The sequence below is a fragment of the Fulvia fulva genome, chromosome 10, assembly GCF_020509005.1.
Source record: "Fulvia fulva chromosome 10, complete sequence".
Taxonomy (NCBI): Eukaryota; Fungi; Ascomycota; class Dothideomycetes; order Mycosphaerellales; family Mycosphaerellaceae; genus Fulvia; species Fulvia fulva.
This window is the reverse complement of record NC_063021.1, coordinates 1,401,038-1,428,078: the sequence shown is the minus strand read 5'-3', so window position 1 is coordinate 1,428,078 and position 27,041 is coordinate 1,401,038. Positions and strand designations below refer to the sequence as shown.

At 52.9% G+C, this 27,041-nt stretch overlaps 11 protein-coding genes across 11 annotated transcripts; 6 read left to right on the top strand and 5 right to left on the bottom strand.

Moving 5' to 3' along the window:
* Nucleotides 1-302: 302 nt before the first annotated feature.
* Nucleotides 303-6,313, top strand: CLAFUR5_12002 (Exopolygalacturonase X-1; the record flags this gene model as incomplete). The annotated part of the gene is made up of 6 exons (XM_047911150.1): nucleotides 303-818; nucleotides 870-4,089; nucleotides 4,715-5,288; nucleotides 5,341-5,764; nucleotides 5,799-6,060; nucleotides 6,117-6,313. The coding sequence occupies 6 exons, from the start codon at nucleotides 303-305 to the stop codon at nucleotides 6,311-6,313; spliced, it is 5,193 nt and encodes a 1,730-aa protein (XP_047767377.1).
* A 25-nt stretch (nucleotides 6,314-6,338) lies between these two features.
* CLAFUR5_12001 (Cytochrome P450 monooxygenase gloP) lies at nucleotides 6,339-8,024 on the bottom strand (the record flags this gene model as incomplete). Its single annotated transcript, XM_047911149.1, has 3 exons — nucleotides 6,339-6,484; nucleotides 6,537-7,137; nucleotides 7,185-8,024. 3 exons carry the CDS (start codon nucleotides 8,022-8,024, stop codon nucleotides 6,339-6,341), a joined length of 1,587 nt encoding a protein of 528 aa, XP_047767374.1.
* A 1,038-nt stretch (nucleotides 8,025-9,062) lies between these two features.
* CLAFUR5_12000 (uncharacterized protein) lies at nucleotides 9,063-10,133 on the top strand (the record flags this gene model as incomplete). Its single annotated transcript, XM_047911148.1, has 2 exons — nucleotides 9,063-9,314; nucleotides 9,360-10,133. The coding sequence occupies 2 exons, from the start codon at nucleotides 9,063-9,065 to the stop codon at nucleotides 10,131-10,133; spliced, it is 1,026 nt and encodes a 341-aa protein (XP_047767375.1).
* Nucleotides 10,134-10,457: 324 nt separating this feature from the next.
* On the bottom strand, nucleotides 10,458-12,184 carry CLAFUR5_11999 (uncharacterized protein; the record flags this gene model as incomplete). Its single annotated transcript, XM_047911147.1, has 3 exons — nucleotides 10,458-10,651; nucleotides 10,708-11,747; nucleotides 11,790-12,184. The coding sequence occupies 3 exons, from the start codon at nucleotides 12,182-12,184 to the stop codon at nucleotides 10,458-10,460; spliced, it is 1,629 nt and encodes a 542-aa protein (XP_047767275.1).
* A 710-nt stretch (nucleotides 12,185-12,894) lies between these two features.
* CLAFUR5_11998 (2,3-dimethylmalate lyase) lies at nucleotides 12,895-13,824 on the bottom strand (the record flags this gene model as incomplete). The annotated part of the gene is made up of 1 exon (XM_047911146.1): nucleotides 12,895-13,824. One exon carries the CDS (start codon nucleotides 13,822-13,824, stop codon nucleotides 12,895-12,897), a length of 930 nt encoding a protein of 309 aa, XP_047767274.1.
* Nucleotides 13,825-15,313: 1,489 nt separating this feature from the next.
* CLAFUR5_11997 (Fatty acid-binding protein) lies at nucleotides 15,314-15,881 on the top strand (the record flags this gene model as incomplete). The annotated part of the gene is made up of 3 exons (XM_047911145.1): nucleotides 15,314-15,329; nucleotides 15,427-15,633; nucleotides 15,718-15,881. The coding sequence occupies 3 exons, from the start codon at nucleotides 15,314-15,316 to the stop codon at nucleotides 15,879-15,881; spliced, it is 387 nt and encodes a 128-aa protein (XP_047767267.1).
* Nucleotides 15,882-16,597: 716 nt separating this feature from the next.
* CLAFUR5_11996 (uncharacterized protein) lies at nucleotides 16,598-20,598 on the top strand (the record flags this gene model as incomplete). Its single annotated transcript, XM_047911144.1, has 2 exons — nucleotides 16,598-16,734; nucleotides 16,968-20,598. 2 exons carry the CDS (start codon nucleotides 16,598-16,600, stop codon nucleotides 20,596-20,598), a joined length of 3,768 nt encoding a protein of 1,255 aa, XP_047767266.1.
* A 520-nt stretch (nucleotides 20,599-21,118) lies between these two features.
* On the top strand, nucleotides 21,119-22,029 carry CLAFUR5_11995 (Delta(3,5)-Delta(2,4)-dienoyl-CoA isomerase, mitochondrial; the record flags this gene model as incomplete). Its single annotated transcript, XM_047911143.1, has 2 exons — nucleotides 21,119-21,857; nucleotides 21,920-22,029. 2 exons carry the CDS (start codon nucleotides 21,119-21,121, stop codon nucleotides 22,027-22,029), a joined length of 849 nt encoding a protein of 282 aa, XP_047767269.1.
* Nucleotides 22,030-22,251: 222 nt separating this feature from the next.
* Nucleotides 22,252-22,833, top strand: CLAFUR5_11994 (uncharacterized protein; the record flags this gene model as incomplete). The annotated part of the gene is made up of 3 exons (XM_047911142.1): nucleotides 22,252-22,308; nucleotides 22,365-22,758; nucleotides 22,811-22,833. 3 exons carry the CDS (start codon nucleotides 22,252-22,254, stop codon nucleotides 22,831-22,833), a joined length of 474 nt encoding a protein of 157 aa, XP_047767268.1.
* Nucleotides 22,834-23,176: 343 nt separating this feature from the next.
* Nucleotides 23,177-24,289, bottom strand: CLAFUR5_11993 (Acetylesterase; the record flags this gene model as incomplete). Its single annotated transcript, XM_047911141.1, has 3 exons — nucleotides 23,177-23,340; nucleotides 23,393-23,684; nucleotides 23,735-24,289. The coding sequence occupies 3 exons, from the start codon at nucleotides 24,287-24,289 to the stop codon at nucleotides 23,177-23,179; spliced, it is 1,011 nt and encodes a 336-aa protein (XP_047767271.1).
* Nucleotides 24,290-25,279: 990 nt separating this feature from the next.
* On the bottom strand, nucleotides 25,280-25,951 carry CLAFUR5_11992 (uncharacterized protein; the record flags this gene model as incomplete). The annotated part of the gene is made up of 1 exon (XM_047911140.1): nucleotides 25,280-25,951. The coding sequence occupies one exon, from the start codon at nucleotides 25,949-25,951 to the stop codon at nucleotides 25,280-25,282; it is 672 nt and encodes a 223-aa protein (XP_047767270.1).
* Nucleotides 25,952-27,041: the final 1,090 nt, after the last annotated feature.

Below are 27,041 nucleotides of genomic sequence, written 5' to 3'. Positions count from 1 at the left end.
CTGAGCTGGTTTCGCTTTGTGAGGCGAAAGCACGCGCTGAACATGAAGAGCTGGTGGAAGAGGAAAGTCCGTGCCAAACTGCTCCTTCCCGCGCTAGTAGATCCACCTGCCAACCGCCGCTCGTGGTTGCCACCAACTCGATCTCATCCTTGCAACCGCACCGCACTTTCCAAGAAGAGCCACTTGCGCTGCAAGACGCACACCTCCCGATCTTCTGCGCATCCCTCCCGATCCGGTCCACATACACATTGCGCTTATTCAACACTTCAGTACAGGCGCATACATGTCAGCGCGCGGACGCGATGTGTAAATACCGATACTATTACTACGCTGGCTGCAGACATCAAGAGACGGTACTCCACGACTACTGCGACAAGGCAACTTCCGCACCAGCATCATCTTCGGCACACACCATTTCACCTGCCACGACATTGCCTCCATCGCATGCGCAAGCAGGAGGCGCCCACGAGGATCAGGACGCCACGCCGCGCGCGCGCTCTCCTGCCAATGTCCCTTCACCTTCTCCGACAATGTCAACATCCTCCTCCTCGCACCATACAACAGCATCCAACGTCTCGATTGGCTCATCAGCACCAACTAGCTTTGCATCCTCCACCGGAGATACACCAGACACCTCATCCATACAGTTCGAGGAACCACACCGGCGTCACTCGGAGCCTTCGGAGTGTAACATGGCCAGCCTTCCGCCATTTGTGCGTGACAATCTCAGGCAGTTTTTTTCTGGCGGTCAAATTACAACACCACCCACGGGGACCTTTGGCGACAGACATGTCAACGACCAAGACCAAGAGAATTTGGTGAGTCAATGTTGTTGCCTCCGGCAGGTCTGTAAAGCTGACAATGCACAGCAACCCATCGAGACCGCAAATCAAAATCGCCACTCAGACTCTGCGCATGCGGCAAACACCACGAAGCTCGTTGTCGACCGTCTGTCCGATGTTGTCGCCGGCAAGAATCGAAACGCTTCGTACAGCAGCGTTGAATCCACCATGTCTGAATCTGAGTTCGATGCCATTGAGCGAGACATCGACACCCTGAAGCAGCAAGTGGCAGGACTGAGAAGCGGTTCACGATCAGGGCGTAGCGCGCCAACCGGCGTCGAGCACCAGACTCAAAGCAAATCATCGTCAACTCGAACCAGGATCCCAGGCCCTGTAGCACCCCCCAAAGAGTCCGCTGCCGCTCGCTTGCAGCGTGAACATGAGAAGGCACACGAACAACACACAAGATCATCCGGGTCTCACCAAGCGAAGCCGCCTCCACCACCTCCCAGCCCTTGCGACTTCCCGGAGCTTGCCCAAAGCAACACTGACCAACGACCTCGTGCCTTTACTGCCGATGCAAACAGAGATAAGCCCTCGTATGCCAACATGGCTACAACTGGCATGATGGATGCGCTCAGCAGGAGATTTGCGGGCACCGAAGGCACACACAGCCAGAAAATGTGCTCGAGTGGCTCAGCTTCCAGAAGCACTCGTGGTAGCTTCACCAGTTCATCCAGAACAGACGCCATGGCCACGGAGGGCCAGATGCACACAGCATCAGCAGTCAGCCCTGAATGCGAGCGCTCATCTGCATCAAAGGATCAGACTTCCTCGCTTGCAGGACGTTCGCCACGATTTGCACAGCCCACCAAGACTTACACTCAACGAGCCGATGCCACCACGCGCAAGGACTCTGTCACATCGAGAGTGTCTCCGGCTGGGTCGCCTACCAAGTCTAGTCGTGCTCTGCCTCAGCTTCAGACTAAGCGAAGTGCTCTACCTGGCGGCTGGTTGAGCAGCCCCGAGGTTTCTCCAACCACCCATGTTTCAACGCCATCAATTAATGGTACTGTGGACGCCAGCTCGCCATCCTCGAACGAGCGCTGGCAATTCATCAGTCAGAGCTCGAAGGAGACTGCCACGAACGCAGAGCCAACCTTGCGAAAGAAGACTAGCTCATACATGTCACCGACCAAAGCGACCACCCTTCGCAATGTTGCTACTCTCGGTCAGGAGAACATCAAACATACCTCTCCTCGCGTCAAGAAGTCTGTGACGCGCATTGACACCAAAGTATCACCTTCACATAAGGCCATGAATTCCGCGAACTCTCATCAGCCAGACTCTGCGATTTCTGGCACCACATCTACCGAGAGTTATATGTCGTCTCCCGACGTAGCAATCCTCACCGAGGGAAGAGCGATCAATCCTTGGAATCTGCATCAGACACACGTTGGCGAAAAGACCCTGGTGGGTCCCACGCCCACCTCATTCGAACCAGCTATCCGTGCGGCCGGAGCCCACGATCGTAATGTCCTCCCTCGCATCAATACAGTGCTGCCATGCGGAGTTGAAGAAGTCCAGTCATCAACCAGCGATCCCGCTTCCGCTTTGTTTGGGCATGTCGAGCTTCAGAATACCTCCATCGCTACTGGAGAGTGCGTCAAGACCGAACGTTCGCTCGGATCAAGCCGTGGCCATGAGCACCCAGAGCTCGCGGCTAGCAGGAAGCAGACTGCTACGAATAAGTCAATACCGTCAAGCGCTGTACCGATCGTGCGGCCACACACCTCGATGCCAGAGCCAATGCCACGCAAGCTGCACGCAGCCCGACAATCTACGACCGGCTCACTTGGCCTAGTGGTCGACGACCTTGCAGCGAAAGCGAAAGCTAGAGGACTGCCAATGCCTGCCAATACTGTCGCGAAGCGTAGAGTCTCCCATGGCCACCTGCTGATTCCGATAACGAGCAAGCTCGACAGCCTTGGTTTGCTGAGACAACCAGCTGCTGCAAGCAGTCCAGCCACGAGTCAAGCCACACCGTTCTCGACAGCGCAGCAGCAGGTACGTCAGCTACTACCGCAAACGCCTCACATGTCGCCGCCATTGGAACCCAGGCCTGTTCCAGCTGCGCCTCGGGTTCGGACCAAGGCCGTGCCGCCTCACCTTCGACGCAAACACAACACTTCATCGGCAGATGAGCCTACGGAACTCTATAGAGATGCTACTGGATCGAATGACAATCGTATCTCGGGGTCAGCATGTCAAGATTTCGCTCGGAGCTCACAGGTACCATCGCTTCGAGCAACTGCGCAAGAGTTCACACCCAAGTGGAAGCCGAAGACCATCGAGCAGGAGCTAGGTCTTCTTGACTGGGAAGGCTGGTTCTCCTACCGCTCTCCCGAGGAGTGGAATGCTCTGCATCCGGGTATCAGAGCAGCAATCCAGGCGATACGTGAATACAAGTGTAAAGGTGGTCGTCCACCAAGTGGTACCTTTCCCGGCATGTCACCGACCAAGATTCGCTCCAAGACCGCGAACCAACGATTTTGGGCAAATTTGATGCAGAATCAGACTCCAACCTCCAATTCCGACAGCAGTATCAACATGTCACCAGGCGATGTTGTTGCCGCCATGCAGGAGTCGATCGCACAGTACGGCGCCAGCGGGAACGTAGAGGCAGGTCAGGTCCTCAAGCCTGAGATCAACCCAGAGACCAATGCCATCCAATGGGTCATGCAGGAGCCAGACGGCCGTAAAGTATCGGTCACTTTCGGCAGAGCTGCTGCACCTGCGCCGGCACTTGGCTCCTGTGGTGCTTTTGATTCTCCCAGCACTGTCACCATTTCACCGAACTCCTTGGATTCCTCGCAACGATACAATGCACCATCGCCAGAACAGAGCAGTAACGTCTTTCGCACTCCATCCGGCAATCACAACCGACGTGGCTGGTCGATCGCATCTGCTCTGAGAGATCCAACTGGTTGGGCTATCGGCGATGGCCGCGAGATCAGATATGTTGGCAACGGAAACGCCAACACTGCATCTCACTACAGCCCCGTTGCACCATCCCAGCAAGGCGTTCGCGAGGGACCAGACCAAGCTCCAAGGATGATCGGCGATGAGCAGGACAGCGGAAGCGGCTCAATACCTTTGGCTCCACGCTCTCGCGAGCAATGGGCGAAACTTCTGCCTCAAACCAGGATGCCATGTGGCAACATCGAGGTCACCGATGCCATCGAGCAGATTCCAATGTCGGCTATGGACGGTGCTCCGCTCTACGGCTTCTGTGGGCCTTGCTCGGGTAAGACCCACTAAGGCTTCAGTCTGCTTCACCAACCCACGCATCGCTGGCTGTGCGTTATTGTTCGACTTTTTCTGTTCCTGGTCTGGCTTTATGGTTCGAAGATAAATGGCTTCGATAGACATTCACGATTATCGAGGTATGAGTGGCACGAGAGACAGGATACTCTGGGTGCTATGAGAAGGATGGACTCCGAGATGCTATTGTTGTGGTGCTTGTTTTGTTGTTGGCTGGTCAATACCCTCAGCCGCCGTCATCGTTCTACGGCTAATGCTTATAAAGCGCTGCGATACTCATGTGTATAGGTCACAAATGCAGCGACAAGCTCACGCGCTTTTCATCAAGACATTGTCTCGCCTTCGAAACCATGTTTCAATGGGGGCGATCGCTTGTCTCGACCGGAGGTTTGGAGGTGAGGTCAGGACGAAGCTGTGCCGAGCAGGCCGAGATTTCCTCCATCCTGGTCGACTCGGCGTGATGGTCCACGAATAAGCTTCCCATCCAGCGTCACCTCTGCTGTAACAGGATGGACAACAATGTTCTCAATGTGGGACAGCACAAGGATGTATATTGGCCCTGCGTGGCAAGGAAACTGGTGCGACATAGTCGCTGTACTGATATATAGGTCTAGCGTTACCCGACTTCGTGCATCATCTTCGACCTCCGCCACCTTTGACCAGAACGATGTTCTCCCAGCTTAGCATACCTGCTGTGCTGTTGCATGCGTTTGGTGCAACAGCATCATGGACCGCGTACCAAGAATACCAAGCTTCACTGCCCAAGAACTGCACCAAGTCTCCTTCCAAACGACCTGAACTTTCCTACGAGCCGAATGCACCATTCCTGGACCTCCCAGCATCGCCGTCCCGAAACAGGACCTGCTTCGTCAAGTCGCACGATGATCTCACTACCGATGACTCCGAGTACATACTATCCGCCCTTCATGAGTGCAACCATGGCGGTCAGGTTGTCTTTCCTCAAGGCACGACCTGTGTCGTTGGCACCGCCCTAGACCTCCAGTTCCTCAAGCACGTCGATATCGACATTCAGAGTTACATCCAATTCACCAACGATACCGACTACTGGCAGGAGAATGCCTTCTACCAGACCTTTCAGAATGCAACGACCTTCTTCCAGCTCGGTGGCGAGGACGTGAATGTCTACGGTGGAGGCATGTTGGATGGTAATGGCCAGGTCTGGTCAGTACATCCTATGCACATTCATTCTAGCCTCTCAGCTAACACACCAAAGGTACGATGCGTACGCCGAAGACATCTACATCCTTCGCCCGATCTTATTCGGAACGATTGGCCTCAAGTCCGGAATCATCGCGGACATCAACTTGAGGTATTCACCGCAGTGGTACAACCTCGTGGCGAACTCGACAGATGTTGTGTTTGATGGATTGACGATCAGTGGGTATAGTCAAAGTGAGCATGAGGCGAAGAACACGGATGGATGGGATACATACCGCAGTGAGAATGTGGTGATTCAGAATTCTGTTATCAACAATGGGGATGATTGTGTGAGTTTCAAGCCGAATAGCACGGAGATCTTGGTGCAGAATTTGCATTGCAATGGAAGTCATGGGATCAGCGTGGGCAGCCTGGGGCAGTATGTCGGCGAGGTGGATATTGTGGAAAATGTTCTGGTCAGTATTGGTCGATTTGAGAAGGTTGGTGTTGGATCCAGGCTGACGTTCGATGCAGATCTACAACATTTCCATGTCGAATGCCTCCGATGGTGCTCGCATCAAGGTCTGGCCAGGAAGTCCAGTTGCCTTGTCAGGAGACCTGCAGGGTGGAGGTGGCTCTGGCCGTGTCAAGAACATCACATACCAGGACATGGCCATCACCAACGTCGACTACGCCATCGAGATCACGCAGTGCTATGGGCAGAAGAACTTGACGCTCTGCAACGAATTCCCGAGCAACCTCACGATTAGCGATATCACCATCAGCAACATTCATGGTACGTACTTGAACTCCTGATCAAATGCGCTTGTTTGCTGACGTTGAAACCTGTAGGTACCACCAGCACGAAGTACGATCCCATCAGTGGGTATGTGGTATGCAGCAGTCCAGACGTCTGCTCAAACATCACGTTGAACGACATCGATGTGGTGTCTCCTGATGGAAGCGAGAACCTTTTCACCTGCGGTGTGGTCGACGAGAGTCTTCTCCACGACATCGACTGCACGTCGACCAAAGATGGTAGCAATTAGCTTATAGACATGAACATTCATTCAGCTACTGTCTTGGTCTGATCATGATTTTTGCCCTGGGGCTTGGCACGCAGGCGCCCTTCACATCCCAGTTCTTGGGCCTGCATCCTGCGATCTTGACGTCGTAATTCATGACAATGTGAGCGAGCATTAACTTCATCTCTTGCGAAGCTACAATCGGCTGTCAGCATGAGGCAGTGTGTTAGTCGAATAGCATGCTTACCGAAAAAGCGCCCAGGACATGCGTGCTTCCCATGTCCAAAAGTGAGGAAGGCATCGCTAGTGGTCACTATGCCTTGTGCTCGCTTATCCAGAATCTGACCATTCTCGCCCAGGACCTCGCGAGATGGTGAAAAGCGGAAGGCGTCATACTCGTCAGGATTCGCATAGTTTCGGGGATCGCGATGAATGCCGGCAATAGGAGCAGCCACTCTCACTCCGCTAGGCACATGGATGCCATCGCCAAGGTCAATGCCGTCAGGACTCGTCACCATCCTGGTCAGTCCAACGATTCCTAGGCTGGAACACCGGATGCTCTCCTTGATTGTTGAGTCGATCCGAACTAGGTCATTGACGATCGCCTTCGTCCATTTCCCACCATTCGCAGCTAAGACTCTACTGACCTCTTCCCGCAGGCCCTCAACGAATTCCTCCGTTCTCGGCGAGCTGTAGAGGTCCAGCAGTGTGTTTGTGATTGTGATGCTGGTGGTGTGAATGGCAACCATGTTCAGGCGGACCAGCCGCCGACAGATCTTACCAGCGTCTAGCTCGGCTGGGTCGTTGCGTTTGTAGGCTTCCTCGATTACCCATTGCAAAGCGTCCGTCTGTGATGTGATCAGTCTGAGCATTTCGGAATGTCTGCGATACTTACGTTCTGTTCTCCTTTCACACCAGTGCGCAGTCGCTCGATGCGCTCTTCGATGATGGGATTGGCAATGCGTTGACAATCCCGCACATGCGAGCCATTGCTGTACGTGACCAGGGGAGCCAGAAAAGGCCGCAACCATCTGGGAAGCATGTTGATGATGGCTGCATTCCGGAATACACCGTTGCCATACTCACGAGTATGGTCGAGAAATGCTTGATCGCGGCACAGCTGTTCGCCGCTGAAGACTCGATTGGCTGCCCTGCTGATGATGTTCATACAAGTCTTCATGGCAGGAACCGTCGTCCAAGCATCGCCGTTCAACTTCCATTGATCCTCGAAACCCAGCACGAGCTCATCGTGTACGGCTTTCGTCACGAGGGGTAGCTTTCGTGTGAGTTGGTGTCGAACCACGTCCAGGTGGAACGGGTCTTCTGCCAAGTCGTTGTCTCCCGTATACTTCGTGGCTAGCGTCTCTCTCAATACCATCAGAAGGTTTATCTCATCGTCCGGTTTGGCGATCAAATCCTTGATCTTGTTGGGTGGAAGGAGTAACAAAGGCGTGTCGTTGAATTGAGGCAGGCTAAAGGGTTTGCCCTCTTTCGACAGTCTTGAGTAGCCGTCATGTACCATTGCCCGAGTTCCTTTGAGTGAATGTACTCGTGCCCAGAATCCTGCGAGCCATCGCTTCTGCTGGCCCATACCGACCCATTCCTGCTTACGCCAAAAGCGAGCCTCAGATGAGAAGCTCGCAATGACTACCGAGGCAATGGCATAAAGGACAAGCGCACTGCTTGCTGCCAGCAGGATGGTTGATGTCGAAGTATTCACTTCCATGGTTGTCATGTTGTCCCTACAGTAGGTGGATATGTACAGGCCAGGCGACAGTCGTGCTCACGTTCTGGTCAAGTACCGTTCCAAGACCGCAGAGGCAGGGGCCTCGTGTTGTATTTCCGGAAAAGCCGCGAGTTGCTACAAGAGGGACAAGAATGTTCGCCGTCTTGTGCTGCCATCTTGACGTGAGGCACAATCGCTTTCGTTTCATCTCGTCGGTGTCGCAGCCGCGATGGGCGCACGTGTGACATTTGGCTAGCCTCGGTGGTAACCACATAGTAAGTATGCGACCCATGATTGGCTCACGAAGACATCACAAGATGAAGGACTCGGATCGGCCCAGTAGGTCTTAGTCTACCAAAACGGCAACCACTGCGCAGTCGGGCAGCGGGATGCTTTTTGCTTCCGTGGCCGACTGGTAGAGAGCAGAGCAGTCCAAACACGATTTCGACTTCCACGAAAACGGAGACAACAGGCTCGAGGGTCGATGACTGCGCTAGTCATTCGCACTCATTTCCAGTCGGAAGAGGAGGAGAAGCAGCTCGCGCAACACCAGTCACAGTTGTCAGGCGATTGCGTGGCGGTCCGATCATGCTTTGGAAGCATTTTTCCGTCCGCGAAAGGTGATGCTTATGGCTGCCAGGTAGGTCAGGTAGGTCAGGTCAGATATGGAAGACGATGAGGCCGAATGTCTGGCGTTCAGGAACATGTGACCATTAACATCTGACCAGATCGAAAGAACGGAACGAAAGGACAACAGGTACATGTAGGAAAGGGCCAAGTCGGAAGAAGCGCGAAAATGTCACGGAGCAACGACTTGGGACAGTCACCTGGCAGTCAATGCCTCTGACAGCGACGAACATGAACAGCACTATCACCATTTGAACGCATGGCAATACCGTGTTGTGCTTGGAAGTCGCTTGCTTTTCTCCCGAGTCGGCTATCGATGCCATCGATGGACGAACAGCACAGCCCGAGCGGCCTTTGAGCAGACAAATATTCTCAACTGACTGGATACCAGTCTTCAACACCACAGTCCACGTGCCAAAGATGGAGGGCATCGACACTGTGCTAGTGACACGCGCCACGGGCTTCATAGGGGCTCACATTGTCGATGGCTTACTCAAGAAGGGCGTGACCGTTCGGGGCACCACCCGCTCGTTGGCCAAAGCAGAGCAAATGAAGGCTGCAAGGCCAGAGCACGCTTTGAAGCTGCATTTCGTGCAGATGAGAGACTTTTCGGGAGATGTCAACTTCTCCGAAGCAGTTGCGGGCGTCGATGCGATTGTTCACACAGCTAGCGTAAGGTCGTGCTCCATGATGAAAGACCGAAGCTGACAGTCTCAGCCATTAACCTACGACACGACCGACAACGAGAAGGAACTGATCCTTCCCGCCATCAACGGTGTCAAGGCCATACTCTCTGCAGCTGCAAACACCGGCAAAGTCAAGCGTGTGGTACTTACATCTTCCTTCGCCTCCGTCATCGACATCGGACGGAATGCTGGCCCGGGGTTTACTTACACAGCGCAACACTGGAACCCTCTGACATACGAGGAAGCAATCGCACCAGAGACCAACGCGGTAGTCGCCTACCGCGGCTCCAAGAAGTTCGCTGAGCTCGAGGCATGGAACTTCGTCGAGCGCGAGAAACCGAGCTTTGATCTGGTTGCCTTTTGCCCGCCTATGACTTTTGGACCCATCGCCCATCCTGTCCTCGAGCCCTCGCAGTTGAACGAGTCCAATGCCAGGCTCTGGGATGTTGCTGTTGGGCAGCCACTTCCGGAAGCTCGGGTTCCTGTCTGGATCGATGTGCGAGATCTTGCCGCTATGCATGTAGAGGCCGTATTCAGTGATAAGGCCGGTGGGAAGCGATATGTCCCGGCTTCGCCTGGCAAGTACTTGTATGAGCTCGCGGCGAGTGTCTTGCGCTCTCATTTTCCTGCGGCCATAGGACAGGTTGTGGAGATTGACGAGGCAAGTCCGCCTGTGGGTTACTATTTGGATGGCAAAGCTGTGACCGAGGACCTGGGCATTCAGTATCGAGACTTTGAGACGACGGTGGTTGATCTGTTCGGGAGTCTTGAGGCATTAGAAATCTATCCGTGGAAGGCATCATGATCTACGGATGCCCAATGGCCGTGAATCTGGTCTTGGCTGCCTTTACTACGATCGAGTGAAGGAGCAGGCTGTACACTACAAGAAGAGTTTCAGTACCTTCCCTCAGCCACGTTAGAGCTCAAAATCTGCATAGGGCCTCCATCCCTGCCGCTGTGTGCCCATAGCCCGTCTTTTGACAACCCGACAGCGCCATTCACCCACCAAACCATGAACACGATGACCAGTGATCGAAGCAAAGTACCGCTCTGTCGCCTCTGCAAGACCCTGCGATCTCTCGTTCAATCCTCCTTTTTGGATCCGAAACACGTTATGAAACCTTACAAATCAAACTCTGAAATTCGTCAGAGTCGGGCTCGCAGCCTCTACAATATCAAACGCATCTTGTTCCGCTTGTCTTTCTTCTACATCATCATACTCAGGACTCGCCTCCTCCTCTACCTCCACTGGCTTGCGCCTCGGCCTTGATCTGGACCTCTGGCGCTGTGCTGAAGATGCTGCTGAGAGGTGGAGGGCGGTATCTGCGTAAGAGATGTTAGCAAGGGTTCAAGAGGTGGGAGAGAATGATTTGACGCACTTTTCTCGTTCGTATTGGGGCTCGAAGGATTCTGCTCACTATCACGATGCCATTTGTCGCCACCTGCTTCGCCTTCTAACGAACCAGCTTCGTTCAACTTCTCGTCGGTACCCATACTGCATCTTTGGCTTTTGTCGTTGCTCAGGCGCTTCATCCAGGATGGTGGGGAGTCTGAGAAGCGTTCGCTGATGGGTGACTGCAGGCAGCTGGATTCTGTATGATATATTTTGCTGTTGCGATCACTCAGTTCAGCGATCTCTGCGATGCCGACACTTGCCTCCGAGAAGCAATGGCTATTCCTGTCCTGGTAGTCACTTGGGATGGCGGAGAGAGTGCTGTTCCGATCGTTGAGTCTGGAGATGTCCGAGACGGTCGGCGAGTAGTGGCCCCTGGAGGCATCTTCGAATGAACCTTCGCTTCGAGTGGTTGTATTTACCACTTCTTTGTTGTTGAGGTCTGTGCCGTCCTTCAAGTACTCGATGTTGGAGCTATGGCGTGGTGCAGATGAGTCCACGCTCGCGCGGTCTTTGGCGGCTTCACTGGATACGGATGAAGGAGCTTCTTTGCTGCACTTGCTGGACGGCTTGCGAGAGGCGAAGATGTTCGATCTCAAGGACGATCGAAAGGGAATAGAGGCGCGACGTTGATATGACATGCGCTTTTCGCTCATCTTGGGCTCGTCAGTCTGGTTGCTGGCATCGAGCTCGTAGCTCTGGCGCATTATTGGGCTTACGCTTTCCACGCCATCGAGTTTGTCGCCCGCCCTTGAGGTACGATCTACCGGCGTGGAAGGCACCTCTGCCGGCGAGTCGTGAGCCTGAAGTTCACCCAGTTTCTCCAGTTTTTGCAGCTCGCACTTTCCAGTATCTGACAACTCATGGAAACCCTTTGGCATGTACGCCTTTGGCGCGAGACTCGTACTTTTCGCTGGATGTGATTCGACATCGTTCAGGACGCTATCATTCCGGGACACCTCAATGGCCTTGTCGTGATCGTTGTGCAGATAGCTACTGATCCTCGCGAATCGAGTAGGAGGCAAGCTACTGTCGGTCATTCACCTCCTCCATTGCCTCTCGGTATACCAGAAGAAAAAGCTGACGCCGCCTACAAGCGCGATCACGGGAATGATGATCCCAATAGTGATCTGCGTATGTGTGCTAAGACCAGGACTGGTAGCTGCAGGCATGGTCGCCGTCTTTCTAGCGGCGGCTTCCCCCAACCTGGGCGTTATTGCCACCGGTGTGTTGTAAAAGATCGGCCGAGTCTTCAGCTCAGTGTAGCGCAATCTGGATGCGAATTGCACAAGACAAAGTGAGATGAGGGACGACTTTCCTTCGTTCTGCTCATCGATGTGTGAGTGCTTGCAATGCGGACTGATGGCCCCTTGGATACCTGGTCGAGCAGTCTTCCAAATCACCAAAGCTGCAAAGCAGCCGTCGCCGTCGCGAGCGTCATATCCTTTGAGCTTTACGCGCATCCTGGCTGATTCGCGAAGCTCCTACAGGGAGGAGCTGTCGAATGCTGGTGGTCCTGGACGATGATGAGCTGAATCTTGTCCTGCGCCTCTTGCCACGTTGGCACGTACTGAGCGCTGGGCAATGGAGCTTGACAACAAGTTTGTGTCCATGCAGCTGCATTCCCGTGACAGATCGACAGTGCGTAGCAGTCGAGTCCGTCAGTTGTGCGGTGGCGTTGCATGAGGTTCCGTAGGTGCCATGCTGGCTAAGGCAATCTCTTGAATCTTTATTGACGATGGTCAAGGCGTGTGCACAGGCAAGTGACTGCCGCCAGCTTGGCATTGAAGCTGGGGACACGACTGGGGACACGACCCGCGGCCAGGCTTCACTGGTCCCAAGCACCTCAGGGTCGATGCTGCCAAAGCGAAAGCATGATATGCCGTGGAGAACACCACGCTGAGAGCCACCGGTGCTTTCAAGTTTCGTACACCTTGCAACCTCATAAAACATCACCATCACTCATCTTTTCTGGACCTTTCGAGAAGTGCTAGTTAGCAGGAAAGACGAAGGCTTTGGCTGCATTGCCGCGCTGCTGGATTTCAGAATGGGTATATGATAGCAGAGACTGCACGATGGTGCGAAGAGCATTGCTTAGCTCCCAGCTACCAGAAGTTCAATTCCTGCACGGATCGACTGCTCCAAGAGTGCACGAAGAAGTTGCATTTCGCCCCTATTGGTATGCCTGTCCGCCCACACTCTCGTCAAATGCCATCAGATCTTTCAGCCCACAGGTCTCAAACAAAGCTCTCGGTCCCATCTTCTGGTCTGAAGGCGGCTGTCCAGTCGTCTTCAAGGCTTCCAGCGATTTGGTGAAGGCCGGGACCACGGCCTCCATTCCCAAGCATGGCCAGATCACGATCCTGAAGCCCATCTTGTTGGCTTCGTCGTTGCTGACCTGCGGCGTTCTTCCACCTTGCACCATGTTGAGCAGGACTGGAATGTTCGGCAACCTCTTGATGACCTCCTTCGCCTCATCCAAATCCTGGATTGCCTCGAAAAACAGCGCATCAACACCAATGTCAGCCGCACCCTTGAGCCTCTCGATTGCTTCATCAAATCCGCCATTTCCTTCGGTATCTTTGCCAGCTCTCGCGTCCGTCCTTGCGATGATCAAAGTATCGTCCCGACTTTCGTCCCTCGCCCTACAAGCTGCGCGCAACCTGTTGAAGTATACCTCCCGACTCACTAGCAGCTTACCTGAAAGGTGACCGCATCTCTTCTCCTGCACTTGATCCTCGATGTGCAAGCCCGCAACCCCCGCTCTGGCATAAGCCTGCACCGTCCTCGCGATATTGATGGGTCCACCGTATCCAGTGTCAGCATCTGCGATTACAGGGACTGATGGATTTATCGACGCAATCATCGCAGCGTTCTGGTGCATATCGTTGAAGGTCGCGAGACCGAGATCTGCCATGCCTAGGCGTGACATACTGGTGCCTGCTCCTGTCATGTAGAGGCATTCGAAGCCGGCAGCAAGGGCCAGGCGAGCGGTTATGCCATCGTAGACACCTGGGCCTACGACTGTTTTCGATGGATCGGAGAGCATCTCGCGAAGACGCTGTACGCCGGCGGGCTTGCTTGCTTGGCCGTTGGTCGACATGATGGGTAGTTCGTCTCCGTTGATCTCTGGGGTTTATCCTAAGCTCGATCCGCGATGCGCCAAGTTCCAGTCGTTGTGTGCTGACGGTAATAATATGCTATATAACGTTATATGCACGTGGGAGCTCTGTCAAGAACGATACTTGTACCTTTCTGCCTATCAGTCGGCCAACAGACATACCTACAGAGCTTTGCGCCGATCGCGGAGCGGAGGTCCACTCTCTTGATATAATGCTGACTCAATGTCCTTTACGCTCATGGCAAAACACGTAGACAGACGTCAATGCGTGCAAAGTCCAGTCGTTTATGAAGTTGCAAAACATCGCTCAAGTCTCGGAGGAGACAATCGGGCGTCGGCAGAGAGAATCAAAGGTCACGAGATCGTTCTCGTTCCGGCGTCCGTTACGGACGACCGTTAGTGACTTCTATGCAACAACTCAAAATAGGCTATAGTACGAATCTACTCGTCGTTATGCTACACCCCGTAGTATCAAAATACCGGTATTCTAAGTAAAGGATGAAATATATATACAAACGTAGCGACGACTCGTACGACGAGATTCATCTATATACAAAAGCTATATAGCGATAAGTAGTCGTAGAAAGCGTATTCGGAAAACGCGACGGGTCGGATTACGACCGTGTTTCTACTAAGAGTCTTAAATTTTAGGGTCTAGCCGATCTAAAAATTTTAGAACTTTAAAACTTTAAGATCCGAGAAATCGAGAAGAAATATTCTTAGACGGATAGGAAACCTCTCTACGACAAATACTATCTAATTTATTCGTAGTATAAGTTATGTTTCGTTATTATATAAAGGAAGTAAAATTAAAGTACGAGAAATAAGATTAAAATTCAAGTTTTTATCCTATATTTAGAATAGTTATAAAGTTCAAGTCTATTAAGTATTAGTTATTCTCTATAAAGATCGAAGTAAGTTGATTAGAATTATAGCAATTAGAAACTAAGTTATAGTTTAAAATCTACTTAATACTCTAACTAATAAGTTATTACTTAGTTAGCTTTACTAATCTATGGCTATTATATAATTAATTGTAAAGTAATAGACAGTAACTTATGTTTCTATCTCTACCCTGTTGATATATATCTAAATAGAGTATAGTACCGGGCCTTGTCCGGCGCCGCTATTGATATTTTGAGTTGTTGCACAGAAGTCGCTAACGGTCGTCCGTAGTCCGTGGCTCGTGGCTCTTACCGCAGCACCAGCTTGAACCAGATTTCACATGCTTTTGATGCACAAAGTCCGATCCGGGGTATACATGTAGCTTGTCGATCACCTCGGCACATGACGGCCAGACTGGTGAAGTCATGTGTCGGTGTTGTCGTCTGATAGAAGCATCATATTCCTATTCACCCACGCATCGTTGCTGTTGCGCCATTGAAAGAGCAGTGTCTTGACATAGCTTTCATTGTTCTCGTCCAAGTCAAACTACACTCTCTGCAAATCACCAACTCAATCTACAAACATCATGGGTCTAAAGGAAGGTACGTTAGCAAAATCCTCTCGACTAACTGCCATGTCATCGAGGACTGAGTCGAGCATGACACACATCGTCAGCGGCTGACAGATATCACCCAATAGAAGCATGGCCATCTTCGGCCTCGTTCGACGATCTCGCAGAAGCTCTCTCCGACCCACAATCGAAGAAAGATGCGATCAAGCAGGCAGGCACAATTTTTGCGTTCACACTGAAGAATGACAAGGGCGAGGAGAAGTCGTGGTTCATCGATCTGAAAGAGACCGGTGTAGTCGGCAAGGGTCTGGCACCAGAGGGCAAGAAGGCAGATGGTGAGTCTTCAACATGAGTTATGGCTTTGCTGGCGTGAAGTGGATGGTAGGATATTCTGGACAAAACACTGACTATGTGTGCAGTCACCATGATCCTCAGCGACGAGAACTTTGCCAAGCTCATCGTTCAGAAGGCCAACGCCCAGAAGCTCTTCATGAGCGGCAAGCTGAAGGTCAAGGGTAACGTCATGAAGGCCACGAAGTTGGAGCCCATTCTCAAGCGGGCACAGCCAAAGGCTAAGCTTTAGAGTGCTTCTTCGACCATGTCACGATCAAACGTATCAGTACGGCGCTTGGGGAGGTAGGCATGGCTTGAGCAGGAACCAGTCGGTAGCTGTATACCATTGCTTTGAACACTTTCAAGTACCTGAGCAGCATTCTTGCCGCATGTGTGTTGTCCGCGCGATCGCAGAGTCGTATGCAAAGTGTCGATCGAGTAGCCTTGCGTGCTGGTGCCGACCGCGCCCCAAGCTCGCTTTTTGTAGTTAGCCTAACTATTGTGCTTCAAGTTTATGACCTGAGCTTGATACATGCCTGCCCGGTGCTGGCCTCACCAAGGTCCAGACATGTGTTGCTTCTGCCATCAAAATAATGTTGGTGAATGAGAATGTATTGGTGACTCGTGATGCGTTCAAAGCCAATCACGGCAGCTCAAACGCATGATCACGTGACCCAGATCTTCTCCGCTAAATCCAGCTTCGACCACTCGTCTCTTCGCGACAGAAACACAAATAATGAGTGGATACCACATCAACTCAGCACAACACACTTGACCGAGCGCGTACTTATCTCGACCTCGCGTATGGCAGCATCAGCAACATTCCAACTTTGCGCTGCGATCGCGACTGTACAAAACCCCACGCATTTCCCTTTCCGGTGACTTTCCAGCGCATAACTTCACCTATCGAGCACCACACCACCACATCGAGATCCTCCCATCGACTCGCGCGCCGCGAGAGCGAGTATGAGCAAGCGAGGACCGGGCGCAAACTTTGGCGGCGACGAAGAGAGATACGGGGGGCCTACTTTGACGTGGCAGAACACCATGAATGACGAGGAGAAACCCATGAAGGCCACTGCGGCCCAGATGGCCAAGCGAAAGTAAGTACACACAGCTCGGCGACAATGGCGCAGAATGCGGTTGGATGGAGGAGGGAAGGCGCGTGACGAGCCGATGTGGAGGTATAGAGGTGCTGGACAAAGTGATGGACGGCAACATCTTCATACAGCTCGTCGGCCCCAGCGGCGCATAACTCCTCTGCGCCTAGCATCCGCGATGATAGTTAGGTATCGCATTCTGGTTGAACACTTCGGCTGATCACAGTCTCCTCTAGGATCGCTGCAGGACGCAAACCTGCAGGAGCCCGATCACGCGGAAACTCTCCTGCATTCCCACCTCCTGGTAATCCGGCACCCCAACAAGGCAGTGGCCTTTTCGGCAACAACCCACAGCAGCAGCAGCAGACAATGAACTTCGTGCCGCAGACCAGCGCGTTCACATTTGGCTCGCAGTCGCCATCGCCCGCTCCATCATTTGGAGGCTTCGGACAATCCGCACCAGCGCCTGCTGCAGACACGCAGCAGAACGGCACACCCAGCATGTTTGGCGGTGGACAGTCCGTCGGTCCAAGTTTCGGCTCGACATTCAGTGCAGCGCCGACTCCTACGCAGCAGAATGGCTTTGGTTTTGGTACTCAATCTACACAACCGTCACAACAGACAAACAACACTTCGTTCAGCGGGTTCGGTGCCACTCAGCAGAACGGCGTCACACCTACAAGTGCCACATTCGGCAGCTTCGACAAACCACAGGAACCGGCGCAGAATGGTACGGGCAGTATGTTCAACTTGGGTGGCGCACAACAGGAGACCCCAAAGTCCAACAATCCATTTGCAAGCTTCCAGTTCAACGCCCCAAAGCCCAATGAGCCTGCGCAACCGAGCATACCATCCATTGGAGGGTTCCCCAGTTCTCAGCCGCAAGAGACGCAGAACAAATCGAATGGCTTGTTTTCCTTTGGACAAAAACCGCACGAAGGCACTGATAAGCCGGCAAGTAATGCTTTTGCCGGGTTCGGACAGAAGCCGCAAGAGAATGGTAACTCGACAGCAGGGTTTGGGCAGACGCACACCGAGACAAGCAAGCCGAACAATCTGTTTGCCGGCATTGGACAGTCCGAGAAGCCCATATTCACAATGCCCAGCGCATATGGCGACAAAGAGAAGAGCACATTGCAACAGACGCCTAAGACGGCTCTGTTTGGACAAGCACAGCAGAATGGCGAGAAGCCTGCGGAGAGTCAGCCTCCAAAGACCTCGCTGTTCAGTGGTAATTTTGGACAAACGTCATCGACGACTTCACAAATCGAGCAAACGACAGCGAAACCAAGTCCTGCTGGCCTGTTCGGTGCAAGTATGTCCACATCTCAAGCAGAGCAAACGACATCGAAGCCGAGCACGAGCGGGCTGTTTGGGGCAGGCACACCTTCGCAAGCGCCTCAGGCGAACGGGGAACCGAAGGGCCTGTTTGGTGCAAGCACGACTTCGTTCGCGCCAATCAAACCTGGCGGTAGCGTATTCGATACTGCCCCAAAGACCTCATCGAACTTGAAGTTCAACTTCAGCTCAGCGGATCCATCACAAGTTTACAACGACAAGGAGGACAAAGACGCCGATGACAGAGAAGGTGATCAACCCAGCGGTACGAATGCTTTTGGCGCATCGCAGCAAAGCATCTTCAATGCTTCACAGGGGCAGGCACCAAGCTCAAGCTCAATGTTTGGCGGAGGTGCTCAGACCCAGTCGAGCAGCTCACTCTTCAAGCCGAATGCATCTCAGCAAGACACCAGCATGACAACACCTGGCACTACATCACAGAAGAACATGTTTGCACAGCAGGCCACTACGGGTACTCCAGGCTCAACCACTGCAGCAGCTCCTGCAGCGCCGAGATCAATCATGGACCGAATCACGAATCCAATGCCGCAGTCTGATAATGCACCGGAAACACCTGCTACTCAGAAACCATTGTTCGCACCTTCCATGACATCGGTAACTCCTTCCCTCTTCCAGTCAGCACAACCTTCGCAACATTCTGGAGAAACACCGAAACCGAAGAGCCTGTTTGAACGGATGGACCAGCCAGCGCCTTCCCAGCCCAAAGACAACCCATCGAAGGCCAAGAATCTTTTCGAGCGATCGGAGCAACCCGCGCCACAGCAGCCTCTGACACCAGCACCACCCAGTGCGCCATCACATGCGTTCAACGTACCCGCCACAGCACCAGCAGCACGTACGATACCGCCACAACAAGCTCGACCCTCTGCTGTCACGGCTTCCACGGCTGCTGTTCGCAACGTGCCAGCGGCGCAGGTGCAGAAATTCAAGGAACTGAACGAGGGTATGCTTGCTCACCTGAGGTCACAAGACATCACAAAGGACTGGACAACAACTTTCGACTACTACGTAAAGACAGCTGCAGAGATCCGCGCGACTCAGCCTCCTGCGCCGCGAGCGGGAACCTTTATTGCACCTCAAACACAGCAGAATGCTTCCTCGACACCACAGTCCAATATCTTCGAGGCGCAGACGTTGAGATCGACAGCACCGACAAACACGTTTGGTGCCGAAACACCAAAGGCGTCCACGAGCACCTGCGCATTCAGTAAACCTCCCAGCAGTGCGCCACCTGCTGCAAAGAAGCGACCCCATGAGGATGACGACTCTACACAGCCACCGGCGACTGAGAAGCGTAGCAAGCCAAACGAGCCCCAATACCCTAGTCTGTCCGAGAATGCTAGCAGCAGTGCCAAACTGTTTGCTTCTGCGTTGGACGGCTCAAAGAAAGCGCCTGCACCGAAGCCAGCGCAGACCTCCGGTTTCAACCCCTCCACTTCCTTGTTCAGCTCGACTGCAAAGACTACTACCACAACATCTGCGCCTGCGGCAGTCAAGCCAACGACTGGGTTCACGCCCAGCTTCGGCGCTGCTCCTTCCGGTGGCGGTAGCTTCCTTTCGGCATTCGGTAGCAAGGCCAAAGCTGCCGAAGATGACGCAAAGAAGAGGCGAATGGACGAAGACTACGACAGCGACGAGGAGACCAAGGAACAGTGGGAAGCGCGTGATCGCGAAAAGCAGGAGGCCAAGCGCAAGGAGATCGAAGCAGCTGCAAAAGCTGGCGCGGGCTTCATGTTTGGCGGCACATCTACGAACAAGGCTGCTGATGCAACCGCGGGCGAGAAAGCCCAAGGAGCTGGCAACAACACGTGGAAGCCAGAGACGCCAATCAAATTCGGCGCAAGCACGAGCGGCCTTCTCTCAACCACGCCAGCAGTGCCACCTCCGAAGTTTGGTAACGGCCTTTTTGGCGCGACTTCCACACCTGCTGCAGCAACACAAGAAGCTGGCAAGCTTGCTCCACCATCGACTGGATTCAGCTTCGGACCCAAGGCATCATCACTGAATGCTTCACGTGCAACGACTCCAGGTGTTACCACCGATGGTGAAGCCTCAAACGCTGGCGAGGCAAAGGATGACGGTGACGAGCAAAACGATCCACAGGCTGATGACATGACGTCCTTACTTCCAGAGGAGCGAGAAGCCAACGAGATTGTGCTCGAGCTCCCACATATCGTAACCAAGATCTTCGAAAAGGTTGACGACGATAGTCCAAAGCCATCGTGGATCAGCAAGGGTGAAGGCAAGGCCTACGTCTTGAAAGAGAAATTGAGTGGCAAGACACGCATCCTGCAGAAGGTCGGTGTCAACCAACTCGCACTGAACTTCAACCCCATGAAGGGCATGAAGTACGAACTGCATCCAAAGAAAGACACTATGGTCATTGGCACTTTCTTCGATCACATTCACAGCAAGCCTGGCAAGCTATTACGTTTCTTTCTCACAGCAGACTCTGCTGATGAAGCAAAGGAATTGGCTCGAGTCTTGACAGAGGGGATACCAAAATAGGAGCATTGCATACGGAGTTTTTGTTTGAGGCCTGATGTGGGCATTTTTGAGCGTACAGCTAGACAGATTGAAGGCTTTCGAAGTTCAGCGCGGAGCATGATCAATCAGAGAGCGCATAGAGTCGCGCCTTGTGTAGCAAATGGATGATGTTTGATGTCGCCGTCTACTTTCCCATCTTATCCTATCCCCAGCAATAAGCGTGTCCAAGCGTCGCACCTGCCGAACCTCGGTAAGCTCAGGTACTCAGCCTATGTGGTCTCAGCTTCGACGCTATACCGCAAGCGGACGCGAAGCTGTACGCATCACCTACGCTTTGGAAGCCTGGACTTGTTCCTATTGGGCGACGAAGCGAGCTTGCGGTAGGGGTTCTGATAGGCTGAGACTAGAACCTCGGCTGCAGATCTGATCACCTCGCGTGTAACCACACGCCTTCAAAGTTGTATAACAGACATAATCCAACACCGCAAGGACGAGCATTTTGCATCCAAGCGCCCCTCACACAACGCCCACAACCATCATCATGGCGCCCTCAGACTACAGCAAACCCTTCATCAATGTCAGCAGCCCGTACCCTTACGTAGCTGTCGTGGAACTGGATCGCCCGAAGAAACTCAACTCATTCACACAGCAAATGTTCACAGACATTGGCTCTGTCTTCTCCAGGCTATCAGTAGACCCAGACGTCCGAGCCATCATCCTCACAGCAGCAGGCGACAGAGCTTTCACAGCAGGCCTTGACGTAACGGCTGCCTCCGGTGGTCACATCGGTGGCGACAGCAATCCTGGAGAGGATGTTGCACGCAAAGCCTGGGCTCTCCGACGACACATCAAAGAGATCCAGGAGCCTGTCAGTGAGATTGAGAAGTGTGAGAAGCCGGTGATATGCTGTATGCATGGTATCTCATACGGTGCTGCCATTGATATCTCTACCTGCTGTGACATCCGGATCTGCTCGAAGGATTCGAGGTTCTCTGTGAGGGAGGTTGCGATTGGACTTGCGGCGGATGTTGGAACGTTGACACGGTTGCCGCATACGCAGGTGCCGATGAGTTGGATCAAGGATATTTGCCTGACGGCGAGGGAGTTCAGTGCGGAGGAGGCGATGACGATGGGGTTTGTGTCCGGAGTGCTTGAGGATAAGAAGGCTTTGCTGCAAAGGGCGTATGATCTGGCCAAAGAGATTGCGGACAAGTCTCCTATTGCTGTGCAGGGGACGAAGGCGGTGATTAATTATTCGAGGGACCATTCAGTTGCTGATGGTAAGTGAGCAAGCGAGGCGCTCTTTCTGGTGCATGTGACGGTTGTGCTAATGTCCGCATAGGTCTTGACTACATCGCTGTGTGGAATGCTGCCATGCTGCAAAGCAAAGACGTCAAAGATGCCATGCTGTCGGGAATACAGAAGCGGACTCCAACGTTCGAGAAACTTTAGAGAGCTCAGGTGAATGCTATCACTGCATGTGCAACAAACTTTGCTCCCGTTCACTACGTTCTTTGTCACTCATGATAGATATGCATCTCTCGCGACTAGTCGTGGTCCAAGCTCTTGCTTCACAAGCTATACACACTTCTCCTACTTCTAAACGCGAACTTCTCTCACAATCACACCAACTTCTTTCGCTTACCACTCGTTTGATTAGACAATACACAGCACATGGACCCACCACCCACCCCAGACCACCCATCCAATCAACTCAACAGCTTACAAAAGGTATGTGCGCCTATCAACTATCATCACCACAGAGCGAACTGACCACGACATCACAGATGAACTCAGAAACTCTCCGTCTCGTCTACGAGCACAAGGCAAATGGACGCAACATGGTGCCCGACGGCATCTGCTTCATGTCAGACTACGACCTAGTCCTCATCCTCTCGCAGCGTAAGTACCATGTTCCCAAGTCTTCTGTTCACCGACTGACCAGTCTGCAGATGAGGACATCCGTATGGGAAGCAAAAAAAATCAAGCCTGGAAGCACCACTATCGAGATCTGGAAGGCCGACCTTATGACCGAGAAGGAGAAGGTCGCCGCTGCGAAGGTACAGAAGTCGAAGGACGAGAGCGAGGAGGTGGCTTGGCCGGTATTCCTCGGTTACGCCTTCGAGGGTCATTGTCTCGAAGAGCTCACGATTCTGGTGCCGGAAGTCGTTGCCAAGGGTGGTGAGTAGCAAGTTACTATGCTTACTCGCGATGTTAGCTAACCCCTCGGCAGGCAAGGAGGCTGCGAAGAAGTGAGACGTCTTACTTTCATACACACTCAGAACGGGGTCTGTTACCAAGCGAGCCGAGAAGGAATAAGTGAGACATGTGATCAGAAAACAGCATAAACGGGTGTACCGAACAGTACCGCATTGAGCTTTTGACCTGCCATCGTAGCGCGCTTAACCTCACGTACCTCGCCCACGTACTAGATTCTATGCCTTGCATGAGTGCACCGTCAGAACTGGGTGGCGGTGCCGAGACCGAGCTGGTCAAGCGCTTCGTACTGTCGACTTGATTAACCGCTGTGTACTGTGTTCCGAGAACACATGAATGCTTTACTGATGGTCTGCAATCGACCAAACCATGCACCAGAATACTACCACGATCCACGCTGCGTGCTACTGAGCTGCTTCGCTATCTGCTTTGCAGTCACATTATGCATTGGAAACGTCGGATGCAGGCTATTCAGCCAAAAATACTCGTCGACTGCGTATGTGCAGTTGACGTACTTGGTATACCATGTTGGAGTACCATTCTCATCTACTATCATATCAGCTCATTGCTCGCAAGAAACGCCCTTGTATTCACTCACAAGCTTCGCAGTAACCCGTAGTATTCTTGTAACCACTGGTCTCCTTATAAGATCCAGGCTTGTCCAAGACCTGGGTGAACACTGCGTTCGTGTCGAAGACGAAGGTAGTAGCATCTTGATGCGTGCTGCTCAGGTTTTGAGCGATGCGCGCGACCCTCTGGTTCCAGGATGCTATCGCCTTCTTCTCGGTGGACTGCGCCGTCTTGCCAGCTGCAATGGTGAGAGGCGATCTGTCGACTGGAGGGACGTTGAGGAAGAGGAAGTTCTTCGCTCCCGTTTGGTAGAGCTTGTCCTATTGATGATGTGAGAGGTAGTTGGGACGGGAGCTGACAGACGACTCACCACAAGTCCAGCATACTCGGCAATGACCTTGTCGAATACAACCAAACTGTTACTCCAACCATACGCATTCCCAATATCGTTGATACCGATGAAGATTGCAAACAAGGTATCCTTGGACCGCCAGTCGAAGAATTCTGGATGGCCAGCATAAGTCGGGATATACTCGTCGTTGACTTGTTGCTTGACTGACAACACCGTAGGTAGGTATGCTGGGATCAATGCACCATCAATAGTCGCACCCCCATAAGCCAGATTGATTGTCTTTACAAAGCTCTGGTTGTAGGTCGTCGTCAAGAAGTCGATCCAGTTCGGGCCATTTGACGAGGTGTACCCAGGGTAAGGTGGGTTGCCAAATGGGTTGGCTGCGGATGGTTGTGTCCCGTTCACTTCGAAGCCTGTGGTCGTGTAGCTGTCACTAAAAACGAACATATGTGAGATGCCAGGCCAGCCAGGCCAAGACTGAGCCTTTCCGCCGCCATAGCCAGGTGGACCAGCCAGAGGCGTGGCTGCAGTAAGTACGCAGAACGTGAACAAGACGGCTGCCAAGGAAGACATGGTAGAGAGGTGTGACAGGAGATGGGAGATGGTTCAACAACGCAGCAGGTTATGTATTGGATCAAAACTAGGTGGCGCCGGAAGAACTTACGATAGTGTGCAGTCTCGGGCTTATACCAAACAAGCACTACTGTGCCATGCGTCGTGTGGTTCGTCATGACATGTGTGTAGACTGTCGGTCCGTGTCAGATAGATTTGGAAGGTGAGAAGGACAACTCGGCTTCCGGCATGTGCGTTGTGTGGGGATCCCGGTAGACGATGCTCCGTGCTCAAAGCAATGCGGCAGAATGACAGTCGAATCTGGCAGATTATTTGACATCAACCTCAATAAGCCGTATGGAAGCAGCTGTCGATGCTGTGTCACGATTCGAACACCATCCACATCCGGTGCGTGAACAACGTGCTTTGTACTCGATAGACGAGAGAAAGGAGATGGAAAGCTAGGCCGGACATTCGCTGTAGATACCTCATCCACCCGGACGTCGCCCTCGTGGTCGGTTTGGGTTGCGTCTTGGTACTGCTGCTGGAGGTGCTGGAGGTGCTGGCAATGCCGGCGGAGCCGGCGGAGCTGCAGCTGGAGCTGGCGGTGGCGGAGGAAAAGGCTGGACGTCCCTCCGCAATGCTATAAGCTTTTCCGTTTGGTGTTGTCATCGTCGAGATCGGGATGATTCTCACCTTCGCAGAGCATGTGAGTTTCGCAGGCCTTGTCGATGACTTCAATCGCTTTGGTTATGTGGCCGTTCGGGGTAAGGTCTGTACTACAAGCATTGCAATGACTGGAGTCGTTCGAGGCCTGTGCTGCAACATAGTCGTCTTTGTGCAGATCATGGAGGGTTTCCCATGCGTTTGCCAGCTTCATGTCTTTTATGTTCATAACGCCTAGGGCGGTGATGTAGCGACCACAAGCGGCGATTCTGCGAGCTCTGACAGCCTGGACTGTTTGGTTTGCTGTGACTGCATCGTCTTGAGATTCCTCGTACGCCCCTCTCGCTATCCGTCTGCGATTATTGTCGGTATTGCCCGCAGGAGCACACACCGGACAATCGCAGTGAAGCGATAGGCTTCTTTGATAGCGGCGATGCGATCGGTCTTCTTCTGGAAGCAGTCTTTTGGCTCAGCGAGATACTCTATGGTGATCTCTGTATTGGTAGTGATATCTTGCAATGCATGCAGGCTGCCGCGCCCTGTTACGGCATTCCAAGATATCATCGCGTTGGGTGTACATGAGTTATTGATCCGGCTCAACTCGTTGTACATGATAAGGATCGTGTGCTCCTGGCCATCGACTTGTTCAATCACACTCCATGCATTGAGCTTGATGATGGCTGTCAACAAGGTATGGGCTTGTTCGTCAAGGGGCAGGTTGGCGATTTCCGTGAGGTCGAGCCCATGGTACAGGCCAATGATCTTCTGCTTGGTAGGATAATCGGCTCGAGCGAATTCGATTTGAAGTATTTTGACGCCATTGGGTACCACCTCCTCATTCGTGACAGACTTGATATCATAAAGTCTCGAGAGTGCGATATCTAGCTTGAACAGAGGCCGCTCTTCCAGAATGCAAGCTCCTGCGCGGATGTCCACCGCCGCTCTCATGCGCTTGTTAGTACCGACGGATACATCAATCGAATATTTCGGGTTCCTGGCGTTGTTGAGTCCCAGCATCTCTCGACAGTCTGTTCGTGAGTCACAGGACTTTCGGAGTCTATCAGTTGATTCTTTAATGTTGTCAAAGGGCTGCCCACGCTTTTATGCAGCCTCCAGGCATTCATGGCCAAAGACCGAGACATCCGGGTGGCGGGAAAGCGTCAAGGCTGTCTTGACGCATGTTTTGGTCGAGGTGTTGAAGCAGCTCGGCGACACACTGCTTTGATATATTTGTGCCTGTAAGACCAAAATCTCAGTAGACATAGCCATCACGCGCTCTGCCACGATCGACGCTGCGTATGCTCTTCGACTGAAAACCAAGTTTACTCATGGATAGGCATGGGAAGGGCGTATCGCGAAGTGTTTGCATGTCATTGTGTATGCAGCAGCTGCAGCGGGTTCTGCACACACACACAAGCGCTCTGCCGCACTACCAATACCATATCAACATAGTCCACACTAGGCTGTTCTACTTGATCACCTTTGTCGTCTTGTGAGACCATGGAAGCGTGCGACTGTCTCAAGGTCCAAAGGCAACCTCTCACGCCTCTCTGACGATTTTCTGTGTCTCCTGAAAGCGGTGAACTGGTGGCTTGCCACATGATTCAGGCTGCAACGTCTGCGAGTCTCGTGGTGCTGGTGCAGCACGCAGGAACAGGCGCGACAGCTGTCCAATCGTGCCAATGGAGAATGAAGGCTGTTTGTGGCAGCGTGTACTGCGGATCCTGCCGCGAATGAACCGGGGGACGGTGTGGCCTCGGTGGCCAAGTCCTCGTGTGCGTACGTAGGCCAGAGGCAGCGAGGGAGCTGTGTTTGGTATGAAGGGTCGAGTAGTATACGATCAGGGCCAGACGACGAGGGAGGTAGAGGAGTAGAGGATGTAAATAGACGCTGAAACTCGAGAGGGTTTAATAAATTAATAATACATGTAATGTTGCGAGCAAGCCACATGACGAAGAGCCATCCCTGCTTGCCTGCGCGCTCGTCTTGGCGGGTCGTCGTTGGCATCGTTAGCAACCCTGAGAGCAGTTAGAACTTAGCAGCAGTCAGTCATCGTCGTCGAGTTGCACATCCCACAGCCCGATTCTTACATACGTCGCCGGCCAGC